Source organism: Centruroides sculpturatus, unplaced genomic scaffold (genome assembly GCF_000671375.1).
Source record: "Centruroides sculpturatus isolate CEXI.00-Female unplaced genomic scaffold, Cexi_2.0 scaffold512, whole genome shotgun sequence".
NCBI classification, from domain to species: Eukaryota; Metazoa; Arthropoda; class Arachnida; order Scorpiones; family Buthidae; genus Centruroides; species Centruroides sculpturatus.
In genome coordinates, this window is record NW_019384734.1 from 153,621 (window position 1) to 179,869 (window position 26,249).

Sequence of the window (26,249 nt, forward strand, 5' to 3'; positions counted from 1 at the left end):
ATCTTAAAATTTTATATTATTCAGAAGCAGCATTGTCGGTCAAAAGTTACGTTTCAATCAATTTGTCAAAGTTTCGTCGGTTGCTTCCGGCACAACTTCCAATTGTACATCAACTGATGGCGACTTAGCGCATGCCACTTGGTCAATTCTCGGTATCCCTACCGTAAAAGTTTGGTCGATCCAAACTTTTCTTACGGAATACGGTACGGCCATACGGATACGATACGGAGTTTATAACCATGCTATACGGATACGGTTATGTTACAGTTTATAGCGAGGTTGAGGCCAAAGTTTTAAACGCGAAAACGTGTACGTCGGTCGTTCAGCGCTACTTTCCCTAGAAGTTTGACAATGGTGTTTGGAATGTCGAGCATGATTCCACCGATTATCCAAACACCATTGCGAACTTCTAGGCTTACAGGAAAGCGGCGCTGAACGTCCGACGTACACGTTTCCGCGTTTAAAACTTCGGCCTCAACCTCGCTTATAAATCGATCCTAACAGTCCCTTTCACACGATCCGATTTGAAACCGTGATCGTGGTTACACACGGCGCCGTATCTAATGACGATATCCTGTGCCGTAACTAGGCTGGTGCAACAGGTGCACCCGCACAGGGCCCACTTGGAAGAGGGGCCCAAAATGCATGTATTTGTTTTATTACTTTTCCAAACCTAATTAATTAAGGGGCCGAAATGCAAATTCCTGCACAGGAATGACTAGTTACGGCACTGAAAGTATCGATTGGGGAGTCATCCAAAACCTCAGTTATTTCTTTCGCAAAGTTTTTCTTCAAGAGTTTTCTGTATTCTTCTACGGTGTTTCTTTTTTCCGGATCGAGTGTTTTTTCCAGAGCTAGGGGTTCCGGAAATTTGCTACTTCTGGCTGCTTGGCTTGACTTATCGTTTTATTTGCCTTTTTTTGCCTATATCGGAAATTACCACGATACAGGGGAAATCGGAAATTACCCCTGTATCGTGGTAATTTCCGATTTCCTTTGTCTTTATTACTCTTGTTTTTTTCGCCACCGTTAAGCTTACCGTGAAGAATAAGGCTTCTACTATTCTATTTGAAATGTCTTTTTTGCGTTTATGCAAGAAATCGAACATATTTTTACTCTTCTAAAAATTCTCAACGATATTTAGCGTTCCGTCATATACAAAGTTTACAAGGAGAGCGCATGCGCATAAGTTGGCTTTATTCGAACTCTTCGTCTTAATGTTCGATTTTATATTTATATCATTTGGGAAGATCCAGCATATTTTTCGTAACGTTTTCGTAACCCCTTTTGGATTCTTTTTATAACTGAAAAAGAATCCAAAAGGATTCTTTTTCAGTTATAAAAAGAATCCTTATTAAGTTATAAAAAGAATTCTTTTTATAACTGAAAAAGAATCCAAAAGGGGTTACGAAAGCGTTTGTTATTCATCACTTAGCGCAGTGTTTCTCAACCTCTAACGAATCGTCGCTCCCTTCAACATGGTGTCGCCCCTTCAATAAAACCGTTACGTAGTATCGCCCCCTTCACTTCAAAATTCCGATGCCGAGGGCCAAGGCTAATGCCAAATTCGTACTGCATTGAATAGACTAGTGACTAGTATAATGTTATTTGTTTAATTATTGTACGATATAATGAAAAAATATCTAATTATTCTTAATATAATGTTTTACTATATCGCCCAGAAAATTGTTTTTCGCCCCCTAAAATATAAATTGTTACAAATCGCCCCCGTTGAGAAACACCGACTTAGCGGTTCTACGCACCGGTTAGTGGTTGCTGTCAACCTTAATTATCGATATCCCAGTGTGGTAAGCAGATAGCTAAAAATTTTATACTTAGTATCGAAACCTAATTGTTGCACTCGGTGAAAACGGATAAGATCGGCTATAATCTACTAACCTTAATCTTTGCTATCGTTACTTTTTTTCCGAGCAACGCCGGGCACATCTGCTAGTTCACGATAACAGTATTAGCAACACCCCCGAACCTCGAGTATTTATGGGTCGTCGTTGATCAACGCCTGACGTGGCCTGGCTTAACCCGCAACACGCTTGCTAAATAAAGAGGCCCTCTTAGTGCCCAGAGGAGCGAGTGAAAAATTAAATAAATAAAACCCTCGGAGTGGCAAGTGTGCCTTTGCCACTTTAACTGTTTCTCTAAAATTATCCTTTCTTAAAAGGAATGCGCTTACAAAAGAACAGAAAAAGATTAGATCTGCAGAAACTGTTTTATTTTTGCAAACATTATGTTTTTACAAATTACATAAGTTTTATTCTTTATCGAGGCATTTTTAAACAGACTTTTAATAACATTTATATAGGTCCAAACACATATTTTAATGTGTGCGAGAGCTCTCGACTATCGCTTGGATGCCTTAATTAGGCCGTAACAATTACTATTAATGTTTTACAAATATAAATATACAACAATTTATAATTGAGATTAAAATTATTAATTAATATATTAATAATCAATTAATTTATCAAACGTTTTATGTATAAAAAATTTGTTTTGCAATTAATCCTTTTACTAGTGTCTGAATAACAAATATCAATTTGTTGAGCGTGTCGTTCCAATAACAAATTAAAACACAATTCCGGAGAGTCCAAGTTCCAGGGATGACAAAAATTGGGAGTCAAATTTGAGCACAGACACAAGCCGGAAGAGTCCAAATTCCAATATAGACAGGATTCTGAAGTCAAATTCGAGATAGACGTAATTCGGGTGAGTCCAAATTCGAGTTTAGACACCATTCATGAATCAAATTAGGGGTAGACGTAATTCGGGAGAGTCCATATTCGAGTGCAGACACCATTCATGAGTCAAATCCGGGGTTGACATAATTCGGGAGAGTCCAATTCGAGTACAGGCACAATTGAGGAGTCAAATTCGGGGTAGACGTAATTCGGGAGAGTCCAGATTCGTGAAGTAGACATAAATCGAGAGTCCAAATTCGTGTAGACCAATTCGGGTAAATGATAATTGACTAAAAGACAATAATAAGGAGACACAGCCGGGATAAAGTCAAAATTGGGAAGTCATAATCGAACTTGGCATTGACGCAATCGGGATGTCAAAATCAGGAGAAGTCATCGATGGTTTGCAGAAAAAAACCTATCTAAAAGTGAATGAAAAACCAATATTTTAATTTTTACTTATAAATTGAAAATTATTTTTGCAATTTTTAGGAGCTTTTTAGATTTTATTTATTAATTTTTAAACTTTATCATTTCTTTTTGTTATTTTTTGAATATTTTTAAATGAAAACAAAATTAAGAATATTATTTCCTTCTAAAATGGAAATAAAGTTACGTGCCAAATGATATTGCTTACCGCAATTAATTGCATACTGCCACGTGTCATGTATGTATCAAATATGTCATTGTCAATTCCATTATTTTAACATGTTCCCGTCCGCGTAATCACGTAAGATTACTGGATAATTTAATTTCTACGTTCATTTATACCATTGCTTTCGCTGTGTCAAGAGACCAGCAACTTATACCCAGGATGTATTATTGTGAGTACTTGGACAGGAATATACAGGCTATGTATGCCCGATACCCTAAAAACGTGGCTTTTCTGTAATCGCATCGAAATCGATCGCATCAAAATATAATACATTTCCACGCTAATACCGTACATAAATATTTCCATTTTTTCTGTTGTCCGGCCATTAATTGCGGGTTATTATGAAATCGCGGTTAGATATTGTGTCAATTTATAAACCCAGACCGTAAAATCTCCCAAGTGTTTGGTGTAGAATACAATAAAGTTGCCATACACACTTACAATTAGCCAACTCGGCCCAGATCCAGCAAATCACAGAGCAGATCTTATTGTCGAATTTGACAGATGGAAGCAAAGAGATCCTTACTCGAACCGAACGTACTCGCATTCTCCACTTCTGGCCATTTTACACACCTTCTGCACGGATCTAAATGTAGAAAAAGAAGTATAATTATTCATGGAAAACGTATAACTCCATTTGAATTCCATTAAAACATATTGCGGCGCTGTATCGATGGGCTGTAAATGTTGGCCTACAAAGAACGAAAGTTGGATTATGAAATTTTCTACTAATTCATTGGTTCGGTGACGTTTTGAATTCAACTTTTCATCCAATCAGTAATGACACGGACGAATAGGCCGATACAGCGCCGAACAATACGGGAAAGTTATGCGATTCGCAAACATTTCCAACTCAAATCTTAATGCTATAAAAATTTTTGGCGTAATCGATACTTGGGCTTAGCGCCACACTCGATTTATTGCCAATTTCAGAGGCTAAATCGTACAAAATCTTACCTCTTAACGGGTTTCCACATGCTCTTAAAGAACGACCCGACTTTCTTCAATGTATTTCTATCCCTGGAATGGCCAGGATTATCTTGCACGCAATCTTCGTGCTCTGCCGGGTCTTCGTTCTCTTTGGTGCTTCGTGGAGGAATCACGCTCTCTCTATTGTTCACTCCTTCATCCTCCACATCTTCGACCAATCTCTCACTAAACAAGGAAAGAAATACAATAAATATATAATTTTGGAATTGAATTACGATGAATATTTATAAATGGTAACACTTGGAAAACATTTTCTTTAATTTCCCATCAGGGCAAGAAACTATTAAACTTATTACTATTTATCGAAAAATTAAAACGATGATTCCTCGTATTTCTCAGAATAACCCCTCGTTAAACAGCTCGTACATATAATATACACAAGTTTATTACATACAAACAGTAATGTAATTTACCTGTTAAAACGTTGGCAGGCCGTCTGACAGATTGGTCGAACCTTCATCACAGCTTTTCTATAAGCAGGCTTGATGTTATTTTCAAAAACGTCCAAACCTTCGAAAGCACCGGTCGAGGGTTCGTACTGCTTCGAGAGGCCTTTCTTCAACTTTCTGCCTCGAAACTTAACATAATCCAAATTTTGTGGACTGACGAATCTTCGCACATCCACATCCAATCCCTCCCTAAATATGCAAAGAGAAAATTCACAATACAATAACTATTTAATTCTACTCTCAAACTACATTAGATCCCCGTGCTTTTAAGTTTATTCGACAGAAGGAAAGGGCCTTTTATAAATCGACTAGTCTAAATCTTTTTCTGTTATTTTAAAAAAAGACATATTGAATATTATAATTGACATATTGAACATATTGAAACGAAGTTGGGTTTAAAATTTTAGTAAATTTCGTCATATTAACGACCTAATCCGTGATATAAAAGAGGCCCGATTACTCGTTTAAACAACAGTAAATTGAAAAGCCCTAAATTATCTTCTTAACACCAGGCCCCGAACTGTGCCTTATAAAGCCCTCTATTGCAATACAGCAATACAGGAAGACACAAAAATCGTAAAGTCTCAATCTTTACATTTAATCTAATTAGGCCTAATTATATATTGTAGATGGAAGTTTTTCTTTAAAGCCTTTAATTGCTAAAACCAATTTCTTATCCGAATAAATAGTAATGAAATGTAAAAAAATCTCTTACCCAGGAGGATGGGGCAGGGGTCGATACTCTCTACCATCAAAAAACATCTTCGAATCGCTTTCCAAATCGCACTCTTCGTCCAAGAGCAAAACTACGCAACAACAACAACATCAATTGTTGAATTCGTTTGTTACGTGTTAAAAAAAAGCGGGAATTTAATGAAGAATTTTGGATTTTTTTAAAATTATAATTTCAGAATCTGACGCGTGTATAATAAAGATTAAAAAGCCACGTCACACCGGTGTGGGGATAGGGGTTAGAATAGAGATGGTTCGAAAAATGCACGCGGTGGTGCTGACGTGATAGCAGCGCGAAATACAAACGTGTAAATATAGACATTTTGCATTAACCAAGACCTTATACGGGAATATAAAACGAAATTAAAGCAAATATTTGGCGAAAATACAACAACAACTTGATATTTATACCTTAATATCGGGAGAGATGGTTATTTAATGGCCATTTCTAGAAATGATTCCATATACATAATTATAAAACAAAGCGTGTATTGTAACGTGAATCTGATGAATCACACCCGCCGAATAACTATTTAGTCGGCAGCTTGATTATTAATTAAACTGATGCTTAATGTCACCAGGAAAGTCGTGCTAAAATTCCTTTATTTCCCTCCAAGTTTTTATACGCTTAATTTAATAGAAAATCGGCTGAACATTTGTGAAGTTGTGGCAAATCTTTCTCACCAGAAGTGTTTGAATTTATAACTCTAATCATACGTTAATTTTGCTATTGCAAGCGAAGACAGGTACACTGGTTTTAAAGCAATAATCGCATTGTCTAACATACACTTCTCGTTAGCCCTGTTATTCCATTTGGCTCCTATTTTTGATTAAGGGAGCCAGTGCCAAATCCTTAACTACGTCGTCAAAATCGAATTTTTTGCATATTTGTGTTGTATGGACAATAGATTCGGGAAGCATATGCGATGCAGGGTTAATTAAAAGAGGAGTACCTCAAGCCAGTAGCATTTAATGCTACAGGTCAGAGGGAGTGCTCCACTAAATGTAAAAAATGTAAAAAAAAAATAGATTCGGGAAGGTATTCACACATTGTAATAGTCTCATTAGTTATATCAATGTAGCGTAGACACGAAATATTCGAATTTTGTCTTATGAATCGTCACCTTTATATCCAGATTATATTCGTTAATCGATGCTAAATCTAAATGCATAAATGATTCATAAGGCCGTCCTCGTCTTTAATATAGAAATGTTGCGAAGGCAACCAAAAATGGCCCTTTGCTCTTCAAAAAGTACAGATTATTCATTGGTATATTATTGCTAAAAACAATAGTTCCTATGGAACTGTGTTTCGGGATTATTTGTACGCGTATCTGTTTCTTCGTAATCAAATAAACGTTCTCGTTTTCTCTATCCGAATACAAGAAGAATTTTTTTTATTATATTCTGCGTTATAAATACTTAAATGTGATACAAAGAAGCTACTGTGGTTTAATGCATTTCCTGTGAGCGCAACGTCACATTACCGCGAAAACTTTAAAAACCAAAAAACTAGACTCCTGAAGGGCGGGCCACCTTTAGACACTTGGCCCGTTGCCCTTTAGATTTTTTATTTAGGCCATTTGCTTTTGATATGTTTAAGAAAATGAGAACACTGAATAGGGAGGAATGGCTGCATCGTATCTTTTGAACCAACCCGAAGACGTAAATTATAAATGATGGAAAAAATAATGTTTGAAAAGTCCGGAAATAATGTTTGCACTTTTCGACTTTTGATGTGCAACTGAAAATTGTTCTTCGGTTCCAATCGACACAAACGGTTTTCGCAGTACAACAATAACAGAAGGACGAAAGTATCCAGTGCCGTAACTAGGCAGTGCAACAGGTGCACCCGCACAGGGCCCACTTGGAAGATGGGCCCAAAATGCATATATTTGTTTTATTACTTTCCAAAACCTAATTAACATAATATAAATATCCCGACAATTGTTTATATATTTTGCAAATTTTCAAATCTAGTGGGCTTCACAAGTCTACATCCAGGTACTGTACAGTACATGTAACACTTTAGCTATCTTATACCTAATTCCTTTACGAAAATGATCAATTTTGATTCCATTTTGGTAAATTAGCTTTAAAATATTTTAATTATGCTGCTACTTTAGAAATTAAACTAGAAATCAGATAAATACGTCCTTTGCAATTTTTGCGCCATTTAATAAAAATAATCTCTGTTAATAATAATCGAATTTTTCATATTATCGAATAATAATAATGGATATATAATAATCCGTTCGTTTTATTAGAAATTTTCATACGAAGAATTCTTCATTTTTAAAAATTTAAACGTACTTTTGTAAAACGTTTACGAACGAAACTAAACGGTTTTTACGTTCTATCGACTTTAGAACGAAAGAATTCAAAATAAATCAAGTATTCAAAATCATTTCTAGATATTGAGATCAGCCGTTATCTATTATGTAATAATTTGAATTAAAATATTGGAGTGTGTTGTTGTTCAACATGTGGAATAACGGCCGTTATTTTTACAGACACGATTCGATACCTAGATAAGAACGGTGTTTTCTTCTTAATTAACCATTTCTTGGCTTCCAAATAACCAATCTTTTGCTTTGTCTTCAGGATGCCACACGAGGTTCACGCGAGAAACGTGGACACTTACCAGTTCGGATCGAGGTCCATGAATCCTACGTGCAGTTCCATTGGATGGATGGACCAATACCAATACTTTACTCCTTCTTTTCTTCCTGCTTCTAACTGTTTTACTCATACAAGAAGAAGGCAATATTGCCTTCTACTTGGCGACTCCCCGTACGGCGCTAAATTGCCTTCTACTTGTAGAAGGCAATTTGGCGCCGTACGGGGAGCCGCGGTGAGAAATATATATACAGGTATTTTATTGCGTTTCGTTCCTTGAAATACTTCATCAATATCGAATTCGTTACAGATGAACAGATTATCTCGTCCTCTGAATAGTTATCCACCAAGACTTTCAGACATGCAAATGATGAGTTATACCCTATTCACACTGTATTTTTTAAGCCAACTTAATAATTCGATTCGGACTTGTTTCTTATTTTTTATTTATCGTTATCGTTTTGGATATTTAATTAGTTGATTTATTAACATTGAGACACCAGCATATTAGCGCTATTTGGCCGATCATAATTTCGCTCATTATGGGCGGGCTGGATTTCAATGGCCCAAAGTATGAAGAATAAAGAAAGATGTCTCGACCCAAACCACAATAAAATATGGTTGTCAGGACCGAATTTGAATCTGGATTCTCACAATGGTAAACTGAAATTTTATCACGCGACTAGTCAGATTATGAACTGTTCACTTGAATTGCCAGATTTGATTATACGGTGCAATTGTTCATAATGGGCTGTTATAACTGTACTCGATTTTGCCCATTGCTGTTGGTTTGACTTGCAGTGATGTCTGTATCAGAGAATAATAATAATAAACGACTTCCTAATTCAAATGCCCATTGAAAGTTAGGATAGAATTCTGCATTGACTAATTATTAAGACAAAACACGAATTTGAAATAAGTTTGTTTGCTTCAGAAACAAATGATAATCTGTTTTTATAATATTACAATAATTAAATTTTCTTGTTTTAGAAAGTAAAAATGATAATTTTATTCGGAAAACAATGTTATTTATCGGTTATAATAATTTATAAGTCGATAAATATCCCGCACACGTTGTCCTTTAATCGCTTCCATTAAGATACTATAGAAGTGGAATTAGTACGTCAAACACGTAACAGTTTATCGTACCTTTACTGAAACTAAATGATGTTAAAAGTACTTTCGGATGCTTAAGTTGTATATAATTACAGTAAATTAGAGTAGATCACGCGAAATTTAAATAACATCGCATTCGGAATTCTAAATTCGGATGCACCGTGTTGCAGTTTTAATTACAGTTTCACACGACAGTATTAATCTTACCTGTAAACGATTGTCTTCGAGTTCTAGTAATTGCATAATTCAGAATAAAATAGCAACTCAATTAGCCGAAGTTAAATTATGCTATAGATAATTACAACATTGTTTCGACAGTCCGAAAACATCCAGTCGATCAGCGGCCACGAAAACAGATATTTTGAAAATTCAAATTCGTTTGTGAAGTATAAGTGTAATGGACGTTGTGTACCAGAACTGTTTTTATTTCTAGTTAAATTTTCTTTCGCTCTCCGTTCCATCATGGCAGCAAACAGTTGCTAAATAGGAACTGGCTCTCCAGTGGCCGAGTGGATAAAACCACCGAACACTAGCACTCGGTCGAAAGTTCGCTCCTCTCCAACGGGCTGGCCACGTGGAGTTTTCCGTTTGTAACACCCATCTGGAGCCAGTTTTTCATAAAAGTCCTCTCGGGAGGCATATTCCTCGTCAGATCACCAGATGTCGCGTTGTCGTAAGCAAACAAAGCAAACCTAAATAGAAACTGTGCGCTGCCAGGCAATAAACAATCCTCCATTATAAGTTACGTTATGATAATAATGCCGCGTAATTTGTTTTCTAAACGCATTTTACTGAAAACGGGCAAACAGTGATCTTACTTCAATGTTCTTCGTTATATTTATTAAATTATTTATGTTCAACCAAATTGTTGTTATTGTTCGATTTTCTTTTGTTCAGTATTTGAGGTCGTTTGAAAACTTTCTACAAAATAATGCTTTGCAATGAATTATGACGATTGTATATATTTCGCTGCCAGAAACGTTTCCGTTTATACACTACATAATATGTATTATTTAGCGTTTGTTTCCGGAATTAAGCAAAATATAAAAATAGAATATACTAAAATGAGATAAAGATTTTATATTTTATGACTAGAACCGAGCTATAAAACAATCGTGAATAAATTATCGTGTATACTGTATAAAAGTTACTCCACGTAACGAATGTAATTAGTGCACGCTGTTTTGATTCTCTATAGATATACATTAAATATTTAAACATTTTTCGTGACAATTTCGCGAATTAAATCCAAACATATTTCTATAATAAATATTACATTTACACGACGCGATAGATCGTAATAAAGTTAATAGATTACAATTATTTTTCTTCGTCCTTAAAGCTGAAGTTTAAAAAAGTAAAAATGATTTCTTCTTGCGTCTACCATTAAAAGAATTTAAGGATTAATTAAATAATAATAATAATAATAATAATAATAATGAGTAATTTCGAGTTGAATATTTAACATTGTATTTGGAGAAAAAATAATATTTTATTTTGGAAGGTGACGTTTCCAATCACTTAAGAATTTAATTAACTGTATTGTATGGAAAAGTAATTAAGTTTAATTGTGTCGTTTCGACTTTCATGGCAATCGGCTAACGTTTAGACAGTTAAACTTAATTATCATCAGAAAGTTTATCGCTGTTTTATACTGCATTTACGCGTCACGGCATAGACAAATTGTTGACTAACATTTAACGAGCAAAATTTATTTTATAAATTAACATTTTTATCCGGTAATTTTCAGCAAAAAAACGTTTTGCCCGCAAGAGATTTCATATTAATTATATTTTAGAAATTCAATATAAATGAATGAAAATACTGAATTTTAAACGCCATTAGAGAAATTATGTTTTTCAAAGATACAGGATAAATTTTTATACTGGTAATTGTCTATTTTGACAATAAACATTAATTAATATTGTTATTTATCAAATCCGATAAGAAATTATACAGATGTATTTTCGAATTTGGAATATATTTAATTAATTAATTATTAAAAATGTAATTATTCAAGAAGCGTACAGTACGTTTAAAAACCCAAACTACATTTTCGTAGATTTGTACAGAACACGACAAGGGAATTTTTCTAATCGTTTATATTTTCTGTCCAAAGTTTTCAGAAATAGCATTTTGAACTTGGCAATGTCCCAAAGTGCAGAAAAATGCAACCAATGTTAAGTTGGATCAATAAATGTCACTAACCGGTCGCTAGACTTTTCTCTCAATCATTACCCGAAATGTTATTTATAAATCCGACGAAAACAAAAGAAATATAACTTATATATAGGAATCTCTCGATATTAATTCTGAAATTTTAATGTTTTAACGGTGATTCAACAGAGTAATTAAACTTGTGTTTTTAAAAAATGAAAGGAGACAACATCATGAAATAATGAAATGTTTTAATGATCATGAAATTTGATTTTTTGGTAGATAATTTCAGATAAATCTCATTGTGTTCTTAAACTGTCAAAAAAAAATGTACAATATTAATTACTGTGCCCAGTAAACAGACAACACAAAGATCTTTTTTAACATCCTTTTTTTTTTTGCTAAGTATTTATATAGGTTCACATTATAGTAGTCACATAAGTTTTATCTATAGCTGCCTTTGTTACTCTATGATTTGGGTGTAGTATTTTTTTTTTTTAGTTCAATGCTCTTTCGCATCTACTGCCATTGATTTTTTTAATTACTTTTTTCCTATTTTAAAGCATATATTTATATAAAATAAAACTTCCAAGCACTACGTAAATAACATAGAAGATTTTATAAAAAATGTACAAATTTGGTCCTGTTTTTATCTCACAGGATAATTTGCTAACAAACTTAAAAAATCAATATGTATATTTATATATATTTATATATAAACCACCGCAGTTTCGTGTGCAATTTATACTTTCAACGGAAATGCAGTCGCATCTTTAGAGTTCCGACGAGGAAAACTTCTTATATCCAAAGATGAAATGTGGATTTTTTTAGGACATTATAACTGTATTAAACAACTTTTATCTCAACTACAAAATTGGTTTATATTAACGTAACAATTATAATTCTAATGTTTACACAATGATAAACAAGATATGCTACGATACTAGATTCTGGAAGTACAATGTATTTAGTATTGATCCACGGCAACAAATGTAAACAAACAACGGTCTGTCGAAGTGGGACATTCAAAATGAATTCTTTTTTGTATATTTTTTTAAATATATTTTTTTAATGATAATACACTTCACGGATATAACGGCGGTGACGTGCTTCTTTACTCGTTTCCCTCCGGATTTAGTTTGATTGCCGGCCTTATAGTTTGTTTTCGTGTTTGTTTTTTTTAATAAATATTAAATCACAAATTTATTATTTCCCAAGCATTTTTTTAGTTCTTAAAGTGAATCTGTTAGCACAAGTTATTGTATTTTTTTATTGTATGTATATAATTTTAATTTTATTGTTAGCAGATGACGAGTATTCGATTATAACGTAATGTGGATTATTAAAGCTACACGTACCATTCTTTCAGATCTTTTTTCTTGGCTAATTTAGTTGCCGTTTTCACACTACCGTTCATTTGAGTCTGTGGGAATGTGGGTGGGGGTACGGGTGCTTCGGAAACTGCGGGAGGATACTGTAGAGTTTTCCCTTCGTCTACCTTATACGCACCTAGTGATCTTCTGCATACACTGTATACTATTAAGGCAATAAAAACGATAATAATCAAAATTCCCGCGATAATTCCGATAACCAGAGCGGTGTTGTCGGCCGATCTCTTTGTTTTGTGGTGGGGTTTCGGCTGATCTTTCCCTATGGCGGGCATTTCTGGAATGGGAACCTCGTATATGGAGAGGCGAGTGGTAGATTCGACGGGTATGGGAAGAGTCGTGGTGAAAGTCGGCTTTTGTGGAATCGAAGGTCTCTCCACGGGTTCTTCCAATCCCGTGTTGTAAACGGTGACTTGCGAAGGGCGAGGAGACGATTTAGCCTCTGTAAATTTGATTACATCGGGGACCTGTTGTACGACCGTCGGACCGGAAACGGCCGGTTCGCCCGTACCCGATCCGTTTTCGCTCTCGCAATCTTCTTCGTCGTCGCACGCCATGTCGTCGGTTCTGACTGGCCCGATTACCATGTATGTCGGTTTCGGAGTGGTGGTGGTAGTCGTCGGAATGGTCTTTGGTGTTGGTGGAATGTACACGGGTGTAATTAATTCGTCCCCTGAAAAAAAAAATCTTCCATAAGTTCATTTATTATTGAAATAATTATAATTAATTCGAGAAATAATTATAATTAATTCGTTAGTTAGTTTTCTACTGATTTATTTGTTTACTTGCCACTTAAAAAACATTATCATCAATAAGTTTGTAAAATTTTCTGTTTTAAATATTGAGAAGTAAAATAATTCAAAAGTAATTTTTATTTCCTTTTTATCATCTTATAAGTTGTTCGCAACTTCTTATATTAATATATATTAGCGAGGTTGAAGCCGAAGTTTTAAACGCGAAAACTTGTACGTCGGACGTTCAGCGCCGCTTTCCTGTAATCCTAGAAATTTGACAATGGTGTTTGGATAGTCAGTGGAATCATGCTTGACATTCCAAACACCATTGTCAAACTTTTAGGCTTACAGGAAAGCGGCGCTGAACGTCCGAAGTACACGTTTTCGCATTTAAAACTTTGGCCACAACCTCGCTATTATCATTTATAACAATCTACAGTTGAATTAAAAACAATTTATGAACTATTTTTGCAACAAGCTTTTTATAGAAATTATAATTGATAGAAGATGACTATAAAGTCTGGAAACACGATTATTACGTTATTCGTCATCATGAATGCAATTTCACGGTGCAGATCGTGCATTGTAATTTATTGTTACTAAATTATTTAATATGTATATTCTGCTATGTTTCCTGATTTTATGGCGATCCTGTAATGTAACATCATATTTTTATATTAAGCGTTCTAATGAATATTAATTGTAATACCAATATACAATGTGATAACAAACAAGCAATATTAAAAATATATTTGTTGTTGCACAATACTCTAATAGCATTTTATCAAATAATTCATAATATAGTTCGTGAGGAAATAGTGCAGCAGTGAAAGGAAAGATGCTTGTTTTATAGCATTTAGAAAATAGTTGGTACACATACAGATGGACTTTTGGCCCTTGTCTGAAATGAATAAGAGCATTAAGATTTGAAATGGAATTTTGTAAGAAAGTGTGTCATTAATCTAAAAGTGATCTTTAAGCAATATCACTGTTCTGATATTGCTTAAAGATCATTTTAGCTAACGTTTTATGTAAGCAAAAGGTTTTCTAAATATTTCAGACACTTGTGTATAAAATAACAAAAAGTCTCTCTTCCATCTTATTATCTCTGATATTGAACTTTGAGCTGAAAAATACAGTATTTTCATTTAAGCTTAGTGTTTATAATAACAGGGAAAGGATCATAATTGGGAATAAATGATAACAGCAGCTATTGCTTTATCACAGTGATTCTCAAGCTATTTAAGCATAGGGAACACCATAAAAACTATAGAACCTACTGAGGAACCTCTACCTGTTCATGTCCCATCTCTATCAAAACTGAGCTAAAATTTTTGGTAATCTAAAAATAACTCTCTTAACCTAAAAATTATATACAATACTTCAGTAAAGACAAAAAAGTAAATCAAAAAATAAAATAAGAGTAATTATTGCTCTGTTTAAAAGTTTATGGAATGAAGCAGTGTTGGATTGTCTGCATGCTATCAGAGGTTTGTATTAACATTGAATGTCAAAGGTGCAAATTTAGCATTGACAAATTTTCATCTCATGGAGCCTCTTACATCCTTTCACAAAAACTTAGTTTGAGAAACACTGTTTTAGCATAAGGTTGATAATTTTAAGATCATTCAAAAATTATTTCTTTAGCAGGATATATACGGTACAACAAATAGAATCATCCTTTCATTGTACATTTATTGTTAATTTTGTCATTATTTGCTATTGCATGTTTTTCTACATTCTGTAGTTTATTTATTGTGGTACATTTTGCACTCAAATTCAATACTCTAATATTTTAATGTACTCATTTTTTTATAAGTAAATCAGAGATATTTAATTTTTGATACTAAAATTTATTTTAAATTATCTAAAATACTATTTATAACTGGCATTAGTTTTTTAATGCAAATGTTGGATAATACGTGGACTCAGATTCAGTTCAATACTGGTAAGAAAAACTAATATAATAGAGTATGATGCATAAATATTTGATTAATTCTACCAACTAAATAAAATGATTTTGCTGATAATCGGATAATGGTTCTCTATAACCATTAGACAATGCCAATGTACATTAATGAAATGAATAATGCAAACAGATATATCTAAATTATGCAATTCATAAGTTATTAGATAAATTCAGAATTTAAAAAAATTATAAAATTGTACTTCTAAATATTACTAATGAAATATCAACATTTAATCTCAATTTAATAATATTGAAGAACACAAAAATGTTTACTATTTTTATAAAAATAATAAACAAATAGTCTTATGAATACAGGGAGTGTTTGTCCCCTAATTAACAAGCAATTACATTAAAGTAAATAAAAAAGAAAGTAGATACAACAATAAAAACTTAACAGAAACATATAACAAAATACACTAAAGTAATGTATATAAAAAAAACAGAGACTAAAAGATGTCATAAATAAATTTTTTAAAACAAGTGAAATCATAATAGAGAACCTCTAAATCAGTGTTTCTCAACGGGGGTGATATTGCCCCCATGCGGACATTTTTCCATGTTGAGGGGCGATTAGTAACAATTTATATTTTGGGGCCGAAAAACAATTTTCTGGGCGATATAGTAAAACATTATATTAAGAATAATTAGATATTTTATTCATTATATCAAACAATAATTAAACAAATAACATTATACTAGTCACTAGTCTATTCAATGCAGTACGAATTTGGCATTAGCCTTGGCCCTCGGCATCGGAATTTTGTAGTGAAGGGTGCAATACTACGTAATGGTTTTATTGAAGGGGATGATACTACGTTGAAGGGAGATGATTCGTTACAGGTTGAGAAGCACTGCTCTAAATGAAAAAAAATTATTGCTCTAAAAATAAAAAAATGTCTAGATAAGCAAAGATGGTAATTAGGGAGGATAATACATGAAGTATTTTTGAGTTATTCTTAAAGAAGCCAGAAAAAAGGAAGAAAAACCATTAAAATATTTAACAAATGGGTGACCAAAGTATAAGGCAGGTTCAATAAAAACTGGAAAATTTCCATTAAAATTCAGGAGAGCAAGCAACAACATAGTAATTTTGGCAAATGAAATTTCTAAATAGAGTCAATAGTAACTGTTACTGGCAATAGTGTTGCCAGTTACAATGCACACATGCAAGAGCATAAGACAACAGACTGATAAAAAGGCAATGCCTCCAGGAGTGCATGAAGGAAGAGCAGAATAACGTTGTCCAAGTTTTGACAAGTGAGAGTATAAAATCAATTGACATCCATTGGCAAATGCACTAACTGTAAAGAGACAAGTGCATATGTTACACCCAGATATATAAATAGAGTTCTAGGTTCAAACATGGCTACACTTTTGAAAAATTTTCCACAAGTTACTGCAGTCCCAGCTGTGGAGAATCCTCCACAAAACTAGCTGTTTTGACCTAGAACTGAACTGTATGAGTCTCACCCAGATGTACAAGTAGTTTCTTTACTGTATCTATATATTCCAATGGATGTCAATCAGTTTTATACCCTTGCTTGTCAAAAATCAGATAACACTGCTGGAGTGATGCCATCATTTTATCAATCTGTCATCTTATGTTCTTGCACATCAACAATGTTGCCAGTCACAGTTACTATTAACTCTAACTTGGAAGTTTCATGTGTCAAAATTACTATTCTATTACTTACCCTCCTGATTTTTAATACATTTTTCCAGTTTTCTATTAAATCTGTCTTGTAATTAATGTCCTGACATAAATCTGGACAAGCCTTAATCTGGCAACTTTACCAGAGCAAGTAAATGGAAAATAACATAATATAATACATTGTATTTTTAATAAATTAAGTCCTGAGGAAACTCTAAGTAGCAAAAGATCACTGCATCATTTTTGCTGCACTAGTCTAATCAATAATTCATTGCAAGTTAATGGAAAAGTGAGCTTGAAAGACAAATCAAGAAAAAACAAGGTGTTAATGGTACAAAAGAATACTTCTACAAATAACAAGTATTTCACTTCTGAAAGTATGTTTTAAATTGAAAATATTATAATATAATTAATAACAATTTCCTTCTTTTTCTACTAACAGGCAATATATTAATTATATTGCCTGTTAGTAGAAAAAGAAGGAAATTGGGGTTATAAGCTAACAAAATGTATATTGCTACAGTTTTATTAAGATTTATTTTGAAATTAAAAGATTTCATTAAAATGGTTTTTATATATTGAAATTACAAGTTCTGAAGTTTTTGATTAGAAGTGTGCTACTGTGCATACAAATAAAATGAAGTAGAATGGTATAACTGCTATATACAGAATGATGCCATTGACCATGTAATAAATTAGGGCCTACAGGCCTACTTTGTTATATAAAAATTACTTGAGTTTTGGACAATTGGAAATCTTGGAACCAAACCAAAAATTTAGTACAATATAAAAAATAATTACATATTTTTTTTTGTAATCTATATTCATGTAGTAATTATTTAATTTTTTTGGCATATTTTTGCACATATTTCTGCACAAATAGAATTTTCTAAACTTAATATTAAATAATTGTTGTCCAGTTTGTAACTTGTTTGAGTTTATTAACATCTCATATTTAAGCAATAACTACAGCATTTTTGTACTACTACAACTACTACATTTGTTGTAATGCTAATCTTTCATGTGATACATGACTTATACAACATATTTTACACACTCGACAAACCTTAGTCCAGTAATGTTTAAAATTTGTGAAACAAATGTTTTTGGCCTCACTCAAGATCTGCTTCAGGTTAAATTGAGAAGGAATTCCAAACTTAGAACACCTTGTATGGAATAATTTCAAATGTTAAATTTTAAAATAAAATTGGAACATGGTTATTAACTATATTTATCAGTTGCATGAGTGTGCCATCTATGTATAAATACATAAGGTGTCCCATGTAAACAGGACTGGTTGCAGGACTGGTATAACTGTAAATAATACACACTCACGGAGCATCAGCAACCTCTTGTTCCTCATATACATAGCCCCAGGTGTACGATAATGTGTTGCTGTTCTTAAAGTTGATACATTACCTGCCAGGCCAGCCTTGTATTAATGGCAACGCATTATCATATGCCTGGTGCTATGTATGTGAGGAACAAGAGGTAGCTGATGCTCCATGAGTGTATATTATTTACGGTTATACCAGTCCTGCAATTAATAGGTTTACATGAGACGTCCTATGTATTTATACATAGATGGCAGGCTCATGCAACCGATAAATATGGTTAATAACCATGTTCCAATTTTATTTTAAAATTTAACATTTGAAATCATTCCATACAAGGTGTTCTAAGTTTGGAATTCCTTCTCAATTTAACCTGAAGCAGACCTCAAGTGAGGCTGAAAATGTTCGTTTCACAAATTTTAAACGTTACTGGACATAAAGGTTTTGTCGAGTGTGTTCATTGACACCGATAATTAAGTTAGAAGATATTGTTACAGCATATTTTACTTATAAATATGAGATAAATTGCTCTTTTTGTGTATGTAGTAAACAACAGATGTCATAACAATTTGAAAATAGTTATAATCTGGGATATTCTTTGCTATATAAGAGAAAACAAGAGAAAGTCCAGCCAAATTTTCCATAAGAAATAGTGCAATAAAAATGTGTTAACTAATCTAACCTTTCCTTTATTGGCATTGATCATTTTATAACAAATACTACAGTATATAATTTTCCTGTTCATTTAGTTATCCTAGTTAATTTCTGTATGGAATGATTACAAGTGAGTATAAATGTATATTCTAATAAAACTTATTTGATTTTTTTTATTGGTATATTTATTACTATAATACTTGATAATTCTGTAAATACTTTTGTTATTACAGTGATATATTGAATTTATTTGTGCATATTTGAACAATGAAAACAGATTCTTTTCTTATGACAGCTGGAAATATGTGATATTAACATGTGAATTATTGAGAATATATAGATTTGTGATGCATCTTAGATTGCTTTTTTTTTTTGTGTTAAGTCAATAATCTAAATAATATATATATTAAATAGCGTTATGTTTGTCTAAACTTAACAAGCAACCAGATCTATTATTATTTATGCCATATGGAAAATTTTAAACTCAGATTTTTCTCAGAGTTTAAATTCAGATTTTTAAACAACTAGATCATCATCTATGTATTTTAAATTTATGTATTAAGATGTTTAATATAACCAGTGCTCTTTTTCTAAAAAAGTTATTAGCAGTATGCATATATGATTACTGAACTTATAGTATTGTTTTTATTGATCAACTACTAGTATTATATATCAGCTACCAATACTTTTTCATGATATTTGTTGGTATGGCATACTACATGCTCTGGCTGAAAAATAGCCCTGGATATAACTAATAATAAATGTCATTAAAATCAAATCGACAGTATTTACATTAAAATATATAAATAACATTTACTGAAACTACATAACTGTCTTCTTATTCCATCATTACAAATACCAGTGACTTCCAAAAACAATTTTCAGTCATGGAGACAATCTTTCATTTGAGGCTGCACTTCCACAATAAAATGCAAAATGGATAAAAAGTTCTCTGGAATTTATGCCACTAATAAAACTCCCAATAAAGTTCATTAAAATCAAATCTTGGGNTACAAATACCAGTGACTTCCAAAAACAATTTTCAGTCATGGAGACAATCTTTCATTTGAGGCTGCACTTCCACAATAAAATGCAAAATGGATAAAAAGTTCTCTGGAATTTATGCCACTAATAAAACTCCCAATAAAGTTCATTAAAATCAAATCTTGGGCAACAATATTTACTTTAAAATATATAAATGAAATTTACTAGGAACAAGACGACAATTTTGTAGTTTCAGTAAATTTTATTTATTTATTAATAAAATTTCACATATTTTTAAATGTGTGTGTGAATTGATAAATTCATAATTCAAAGTTGACCAAACTAATGATTAAATATTGTAATTACATAATCAATTTCTTATGTAAATTTAAAATGAAGATATGAAAGATAATAAACTGTTATACAATGGATTTAAAAGCTTTTCTTGCAATTTACTTTTAGATTGAAATTTTTAACAATGAATATAATTGTAGAGGTTAAACATCTAGACAGAATTGTCCAAATACTGCAAAATTCAGCATACAGCTATGTCTCAGACAGATGATTACAGTTGTGGTCCAATTGCATACCAGATAATGCCATTACAGTACCGTAAAATCATTACCCCAGCATCCTATAAAGCAGTGGTCCCCAACCCCCGGGCCGCGGACCGGTACCAGTCCGTGGATCAAATGGGACCGGGCCGCCCAAGAAACATTAAATTATTTCCATTTTATTTACTATGGTGTATTTCTCTCGAAACAACGAAATAAACTGGACATAAGAAACACACTTCGGGTGTNTGTTACAAATACCAGTGACTTCCAAAAACAATTTTCAGTCATGGAGACAATCTTTCATTTGAGGCTGCACTTCCACAATAAAATGCAAAATGGATAAAAAGTTCTCTGGAATTTATGCCACTAATAAAACTCCCAATAAAGTTCATTAAAATCAAATCTTGGGCAACAATATTTACTTTAAAATATATAAATGAAATTTTGATATATGAATATATCAAAATGTTCATTTTTAATTTATATATTTATATTTATATCTTTTACATATATCTTTTTGATATATTAAAATATATAAATGAACTGAGTTGATTCCACACTGAAATCAACTCACAAAACACACTTCTGGAAAAACAACAGAATGTCTAGCTCCTGTGCAATAGTATTCCCATGTACCATACACCTCACCTAGCAATGTCATGACGTCATGCAGTAAGTTTGGACAGGAAAGCAAGAAGTGATGTTGAGAACCGAAGACAGTTTTCATGCAATGCTACCCAGAATTTCCAGATTGGGGATTTTTATAACCTGACAGAAAATTTGGGGGTGACATTTTTTCATTTTGATCTTTTTTTCAGTAACTAAAGCATAAAAATTTTTATATGAACGAACCTGTAAAATACTGTTTAAGCATTGTGATCAAATGTGTTATTTGGAATTATTCATTAAAAAATTATTCCTATTTCTATATGACAGATTAACATGTTGCTTTTGCTTTCCAAAACCGAAACTGATAAGGCTACCAGCCAGTGACGTAGCGTAGTGGGGTGGCAGGGGCGGCCTGCCTCGGGCGGCACTTTTAAGGGGTAGCAAAATTTCACAATAAATAATAATAATATCTTGTAAAAATTTGAACCATTTCATTTCATATTTTTGTTGCACCTAGTGTTACCACCCGTCCGGTTTTTGCCCGGACAGTCCGGGGTCCGGGAATCGACTCACTGTCTGGGTAAACTATTAATTTTGTCCGGGAATTTCGTACGCGACCTGTCGACTTTTTTTTTTTTGCTTGTACGATTCGTATTCGTACACGTCTCCAATATCCGATAGAGTTAGGTCATGTGTAGTTGTTTTTCTTAATTTAGTTACTTATGTTACTCCTACGCAAGTCTCCCTAGTCCCTAACTGTAACTGATTTAGAACTGCCATGCATTGCATGTTATTTTTTGCATTGCAAAATGACATTGCACATGCGTCAGGAACTTCTGTTCGAACAAACCTCACTTGCCATCCGGGTCAGCGTTTTTGAAAAGGTGGCAACACTAGTCGCACTTACGATTCAGACTGATTGAAATGAGCACGGAATTTTTCATTACTTAATCTGTGACGAAACTGAATTTTAGTCTTTTAAATTGAGATACTTAAATAAGGGGGGGCGAAATCTTCCTCCGCCCTGGGCAGCTGATACCCACGCTACACCACTGCTACCAGCATCTACATTAATTAGTAAGTAAAGTTGGTGGTGATAAATAATTTGAAGTGGCAAAAAACATTTTTTAACTGGCAAAATGGTTATATACCCAAAAATATGGTAATTAAATATTGAAAAAAATAAATGCAATAAATAAACTCATAGCTTTTAAATATTCAATTACCTGAACCAAAATCTGTTACATCACAATTATCTTCATCATCCCAGCATCCAGAACCACCTCCAGAAAAAACTAGATCATCACTATCATAAATGGTACTTGATTGCTAAAATAAAATGGTATAGTTAGAGAATGGAATAATAAATATATAAATTTGTAAAAATACACATTAATAAACTTTAGACTAACTTGCTGCATTTCATTTTGAGTAGGAATACTTCTTTGCTGATGCATGTTATATGGTAGAGACATTAATAACTCAACATCTCCTTTAATGGTAATGCGAGGATCATTTTCTGATGCCATATCTAAAATTCTGATTCCATTAAATACTAAACCTGTAATGACACCTTGAAAAGGTCTGTCTATACTATCTCTAATAGCATTTTTTTTCCCTCCAACTTGAATTTTGGAATGATTATTAAAGATGCTTAATTGTCGACCTATAAATATTGTTGAAAATTTAAAAATAGGTTTTTGTTTTTTATAAATGTGAAAGAATATATGCTATGAATTCTTATCAATTTAAATTAATTTATCTTAATAGCTATTACTTAGATCATTAGACAACTTACACATTGAAAAACAAAATATATTTTGTTCTAATGTGTAAATTATTTTCTATTTTTCAATTCCATCTAGCAATTAAGAAGTATTACAATTTCACTTATATACATTTCTATATTTTTTAAATAAAATGTTTTAAACTTAAAGCTAAGAATAATTTCAAATTTCTATTATTAATGAAATCCTGATTTATTTGAGAAGCTAAATTAAATTTCACAAGCCCTAAGTATTTTTGAGCTTCCCACATCATCATCAGGAGTGTTTGTTTACTTTGTAAAGAGTAATAAAATCAAAATTACAACATTGTAAGTCTAAACGTAAATTAAGTTTAAACTTAGACTTTCAATGTTGTAATTTCAAATAATGTTTAAATATGTTCTCTTAAAGATATTCTTAACAACATGTTCAAGTGCATATTTTTACTACTATAAATATTACTATCTCGTACAATTTATAGAAATCTTCAAATTGCTGAAAAGTTTGGTAATTTTTGTAATTTATTGGAAAATAGGAATATGAATGAACTAACATGAATTTTAATTAATGAGGATGTAAAAACTGTCAGTTATTCCATTTTTTGCATTAATTCAAATATGATGGTTTGGATTTCTTCAATAAAGATATTAAGTAATTTGATTTTGATAAATTTATACTATATGTTTAATTAAAAAATATATAATAAAAGAAACTAAGTTGTCTTCAATTCTGTCATGTTCAAACACAAGGAACAAAACAGTCTTTCTTCACAGAGACAACATTTTATTAGAGGCTATGCATCTGAAAAAATATGTAAAACAGTTAAAGTAAGCCAATAATTAAAATAATACATAATTTCAGTTAAAATGGCAGATGGTTTATTTTTAATTATTGGTTTATCAACATTTCAACTGTTTTACATATTTTTGAAGAGTCATATCCTCTAATAAAAAGTTGTCTCTGCAAAGAAAGACTGTTTTGTTCCTGGCTATGACAGAATTTAAGACAACTTAGTTTCTTCTATATTTTTTAAAATTGCAAAAACACCATCTGCCATTTTAATTGAAATTTATACTAGTTGAAATTTAGTATTTAGGGATTTGGTATTTATTATTTAGGGATTTAGTATTTAGGGACAGTTTTGGTTATTGGAATCCTAAATCCTATTTGGTAAGAAAAAATTTTTAAAATTTTGAAGAAACCTCTGCAGAAAAATTCTATAATCTTAAATAATTTTGAAGAAATTTATTTGATTAGCAACAATTTTTGTTTTTTCTGGTGTATCATAAGTTGATACATATTTATAAAAAATTGTTTCATGCTTTCATTTGTTTTTTCATTATCTTATAAACATGATGAACCAAATTTTCCATTTTCTACGTTGACAGGTATGCAAATTATAGCCTTGGAATTACAATTATTAATACAGCATGTGTGTGTGTGTGTTTGTGTTTGTGTGTGTATTTGTATGTAGCAAAGACATGAAAGCCTACTGGACTGAAATGTGCATGTCTTCATCAAAATGAAAGTGCTACTAAAGGATCGGATCAGAGAATCAAATCAGAAAAGATGAAAGGTGTTGTGACAATTGTACTCAAGGAGGTAATGCAGAATGGGCTGCAAGACCGTTTTAATAATTGTATAATAATTGGTTTCATATATTTGTGTAGTAATTGGTTTTGAATATTGTCCGAAGTGTGTAGCTATAGAAGGTGCTTATTTTGAAGGTAATCCTCTGTAAATAGTTATACTATTGATGTGATAAAAATTATATTAAAAGTTTGGCTTGTTTTGAAATTTTCACATATACAGAGTGTAGACATTAACATTAAACTAGGCTACATCTCACTTCTGCTTTGTAGTAATTAAATGCCATTGCAATGGAGCATGATGGGATGGAGGACTGTTTATTAGTTTGGATGCTATTCATGCAAAGCCATGCAAAGAAGCTTTGTATGGTTTCGTCATTCATTTTCTTGATGATGTCCAGCCACTTCCTCTTTGAATACGTTACTGAGAAAAAATATTTTGTACTGATTTTGAGATACTATGCAAGATACTAGATAATTTGAATTATCCAGTATCTTACCTAGAACCTGATATAGGATTTGCCCCCATGAGAAGGTTAGGGTGAATGGCATACAAACAAATAACCCACTACTGATTACCTATACTCCAGTAAAATTACATTTAGTTAATATGTCGCAGAAGAAAAATGTATCCGGAACCTGTAACCGGTGCGTGACGCATATATATTGTATACCGCTGTTGACAAACAATCTCTTTGCTCTTCGAAAATGTTCATTAACAGTGGTATACAATATATACATGTCACGCACCGGTCACAGGTTCCAGATAGTGTAGTGTAGATTTCACCTCAGTGCTTGGATTAGAATAGTTTCTCTATTTAAAGAAAAGGAATTTTGAACTTAACAATTTGGAAATTATAACACTGTTTCACAACTGAGTGATGATGACAGAAATAAAGACTGAGAAAGAAACTCAAAAAGAGATTGTAGCACTTCGTGACTATTTCCTTTTTTTTTCGTTTCGGGTTTCTTTTTTTTTTTTTCGCCCCTTTCGTTTTATTTCGCGTTACCACTCTTCCATGGGTAACTGTGTATCGGCAGCCGGATTGGCTGGTCGAGGATCACGTGCGGTATTTCCGGTTTACAAGATATATAAGGGGTGACCCACGTTGTGTAGTAAAATTTTCGTTCCTGGGATGCCTGGCTCGACCGAAGTGGAAGAAAGAAGAGGATTGGCGTCGGAGTGCTGAAGAGAGAACAAAGGAAAGGATTGGTGCCGAAATAGGAACTGTGCGGTCATAGACTCTAACTCCCTCATATAACGGAAGATTGAAGGAAGACTCGTCAGCACGGAGTGTTTCTTCGAGTGTTTTGTTCACGACCAAGTTTTTTTCTTTTGTCGTGAGTAGTGCTTAGTTAATTTCTTTGTTACGCGCCGTTCTTGCCCCGCTTCGCCACGTGTTGTGAGCCTCATTGTTAAGGGAGGTAAAGGAACGAGGTAAACGTTTGTATTCGTTGTTTTGATTCGGATGTTTTATTGTGACATTGATTCGCGATTCATGTAAATATCTCGATTGGGATTGACGAATTTTAATTAAAAAGGAATTGACTGTTGTGAGCTGACTTGTCCGTGTATCCTTTTGTTCAACCCTGCANAACG

General features: G+C 32.7%; 2 protein-coding genes across 4 annotated transcripts in view; both read right to left on the reverse strand.

Moving 5' to 3' along the window:
- Positions 1 to 2,176: 2,176 nt before the first annotated feature.
- On the reverse strand, positions 2,177 to 5,865 carry LOC111628256. Of its 3 annotated transcripts, none has more exons than XR_002757143.1 (5): positions 5,506 to 5,865; positions 4,755 to 4,979; positions 4,309 to 4,506; positions 3,793 to 3,937; positions 2,177 to 3,118 (listed from the first exon to the last, which is right to left on the reverse strand). XR_002757143.1 is itself a non-coding variant. In XM_023372008.1 (5 exons), exons 1-5 carry the CDS (start codon positions 5,550 to 5,552, stop codon positions 3,874 to 3,876), a joined length of 495 nt encoding a protein of 164 aa, XP_023227776.1. In that variant the 5' UTR covers positions 5,553 to 5,865; the 3' UTR covers positions 3,197 to 3,873. The 3 variants fall into 3 exon arrangements, 2 of the variants coding, with proteins under 2 accessions (XP_023227776.1, XP_023227774.1); XM_023372008.1 differs by lacking the exon at positions 2,177 to 3,118 and having other exon boundaries at positions 3,197 to 3,937; positions 4,755 to 4,927; positions 4,967 to 4,979; XM_023372006.1 differs by lacking the exon at positions 2,177 to 3,118 and having other exon boundaries at positions 3,197 to 3,937.
- Positions 5,866 to 11,648: 5,783 nt separating this feature from the next.
- Positions 11,649 to 26,249, reverse strand: part of LOC111628246 (neurexin-3-like) — a 131,653-nt gene continuing 117,052 nt past the window's right edge. The window contains exons 19-21 of the mRNA XM_023371995.1: positions 22,707 to 22,960; positions 22,521 to 22,623; positions 11,649 to 13,475 (exon numbers count right to left, since the gene is read on the reverse strand). Of these exons, the coding sequence (XP_023227763.1) occupies positions 12,763 to 13,475; positions 22,521 to 22,623; positions 22,707 to 22,960 (1,070 nt within the window). The 3' untranslated portion in view covers positions 11,649 to 12,762. The remainder of the gene's footprint in view (positions 13,476 to 22,520; positions 22,624 to 22,706; positions 22,961 to 26,249) is intronic.

Excerpts from the sequence above, each read along its gene's own strand:
- LOC111628256 (XM_023372006.1), bottom strand. The coding sequence starts at position 5,552 with ATGTTTTTTGATGGTAGAGAGTATCGACCCCTGCCCCATCCTCCTGG. Across the intron at positions 4,980-5,505 it reads CCCCTGCCCCATCCTCCTGG|GGAGGGATTGGATGTGGATG; the intron begins GTAAGAGATTTT and ends TTGCATATTTAG. Across the intron at positions 3,938-4,308 it reads ATGTGGAAACCCGTTAAGAG|ATCCGTGCAGAAGGTGTGTA; the intron begins GTAAGATTTTGT and ends TTCTACATTTAG.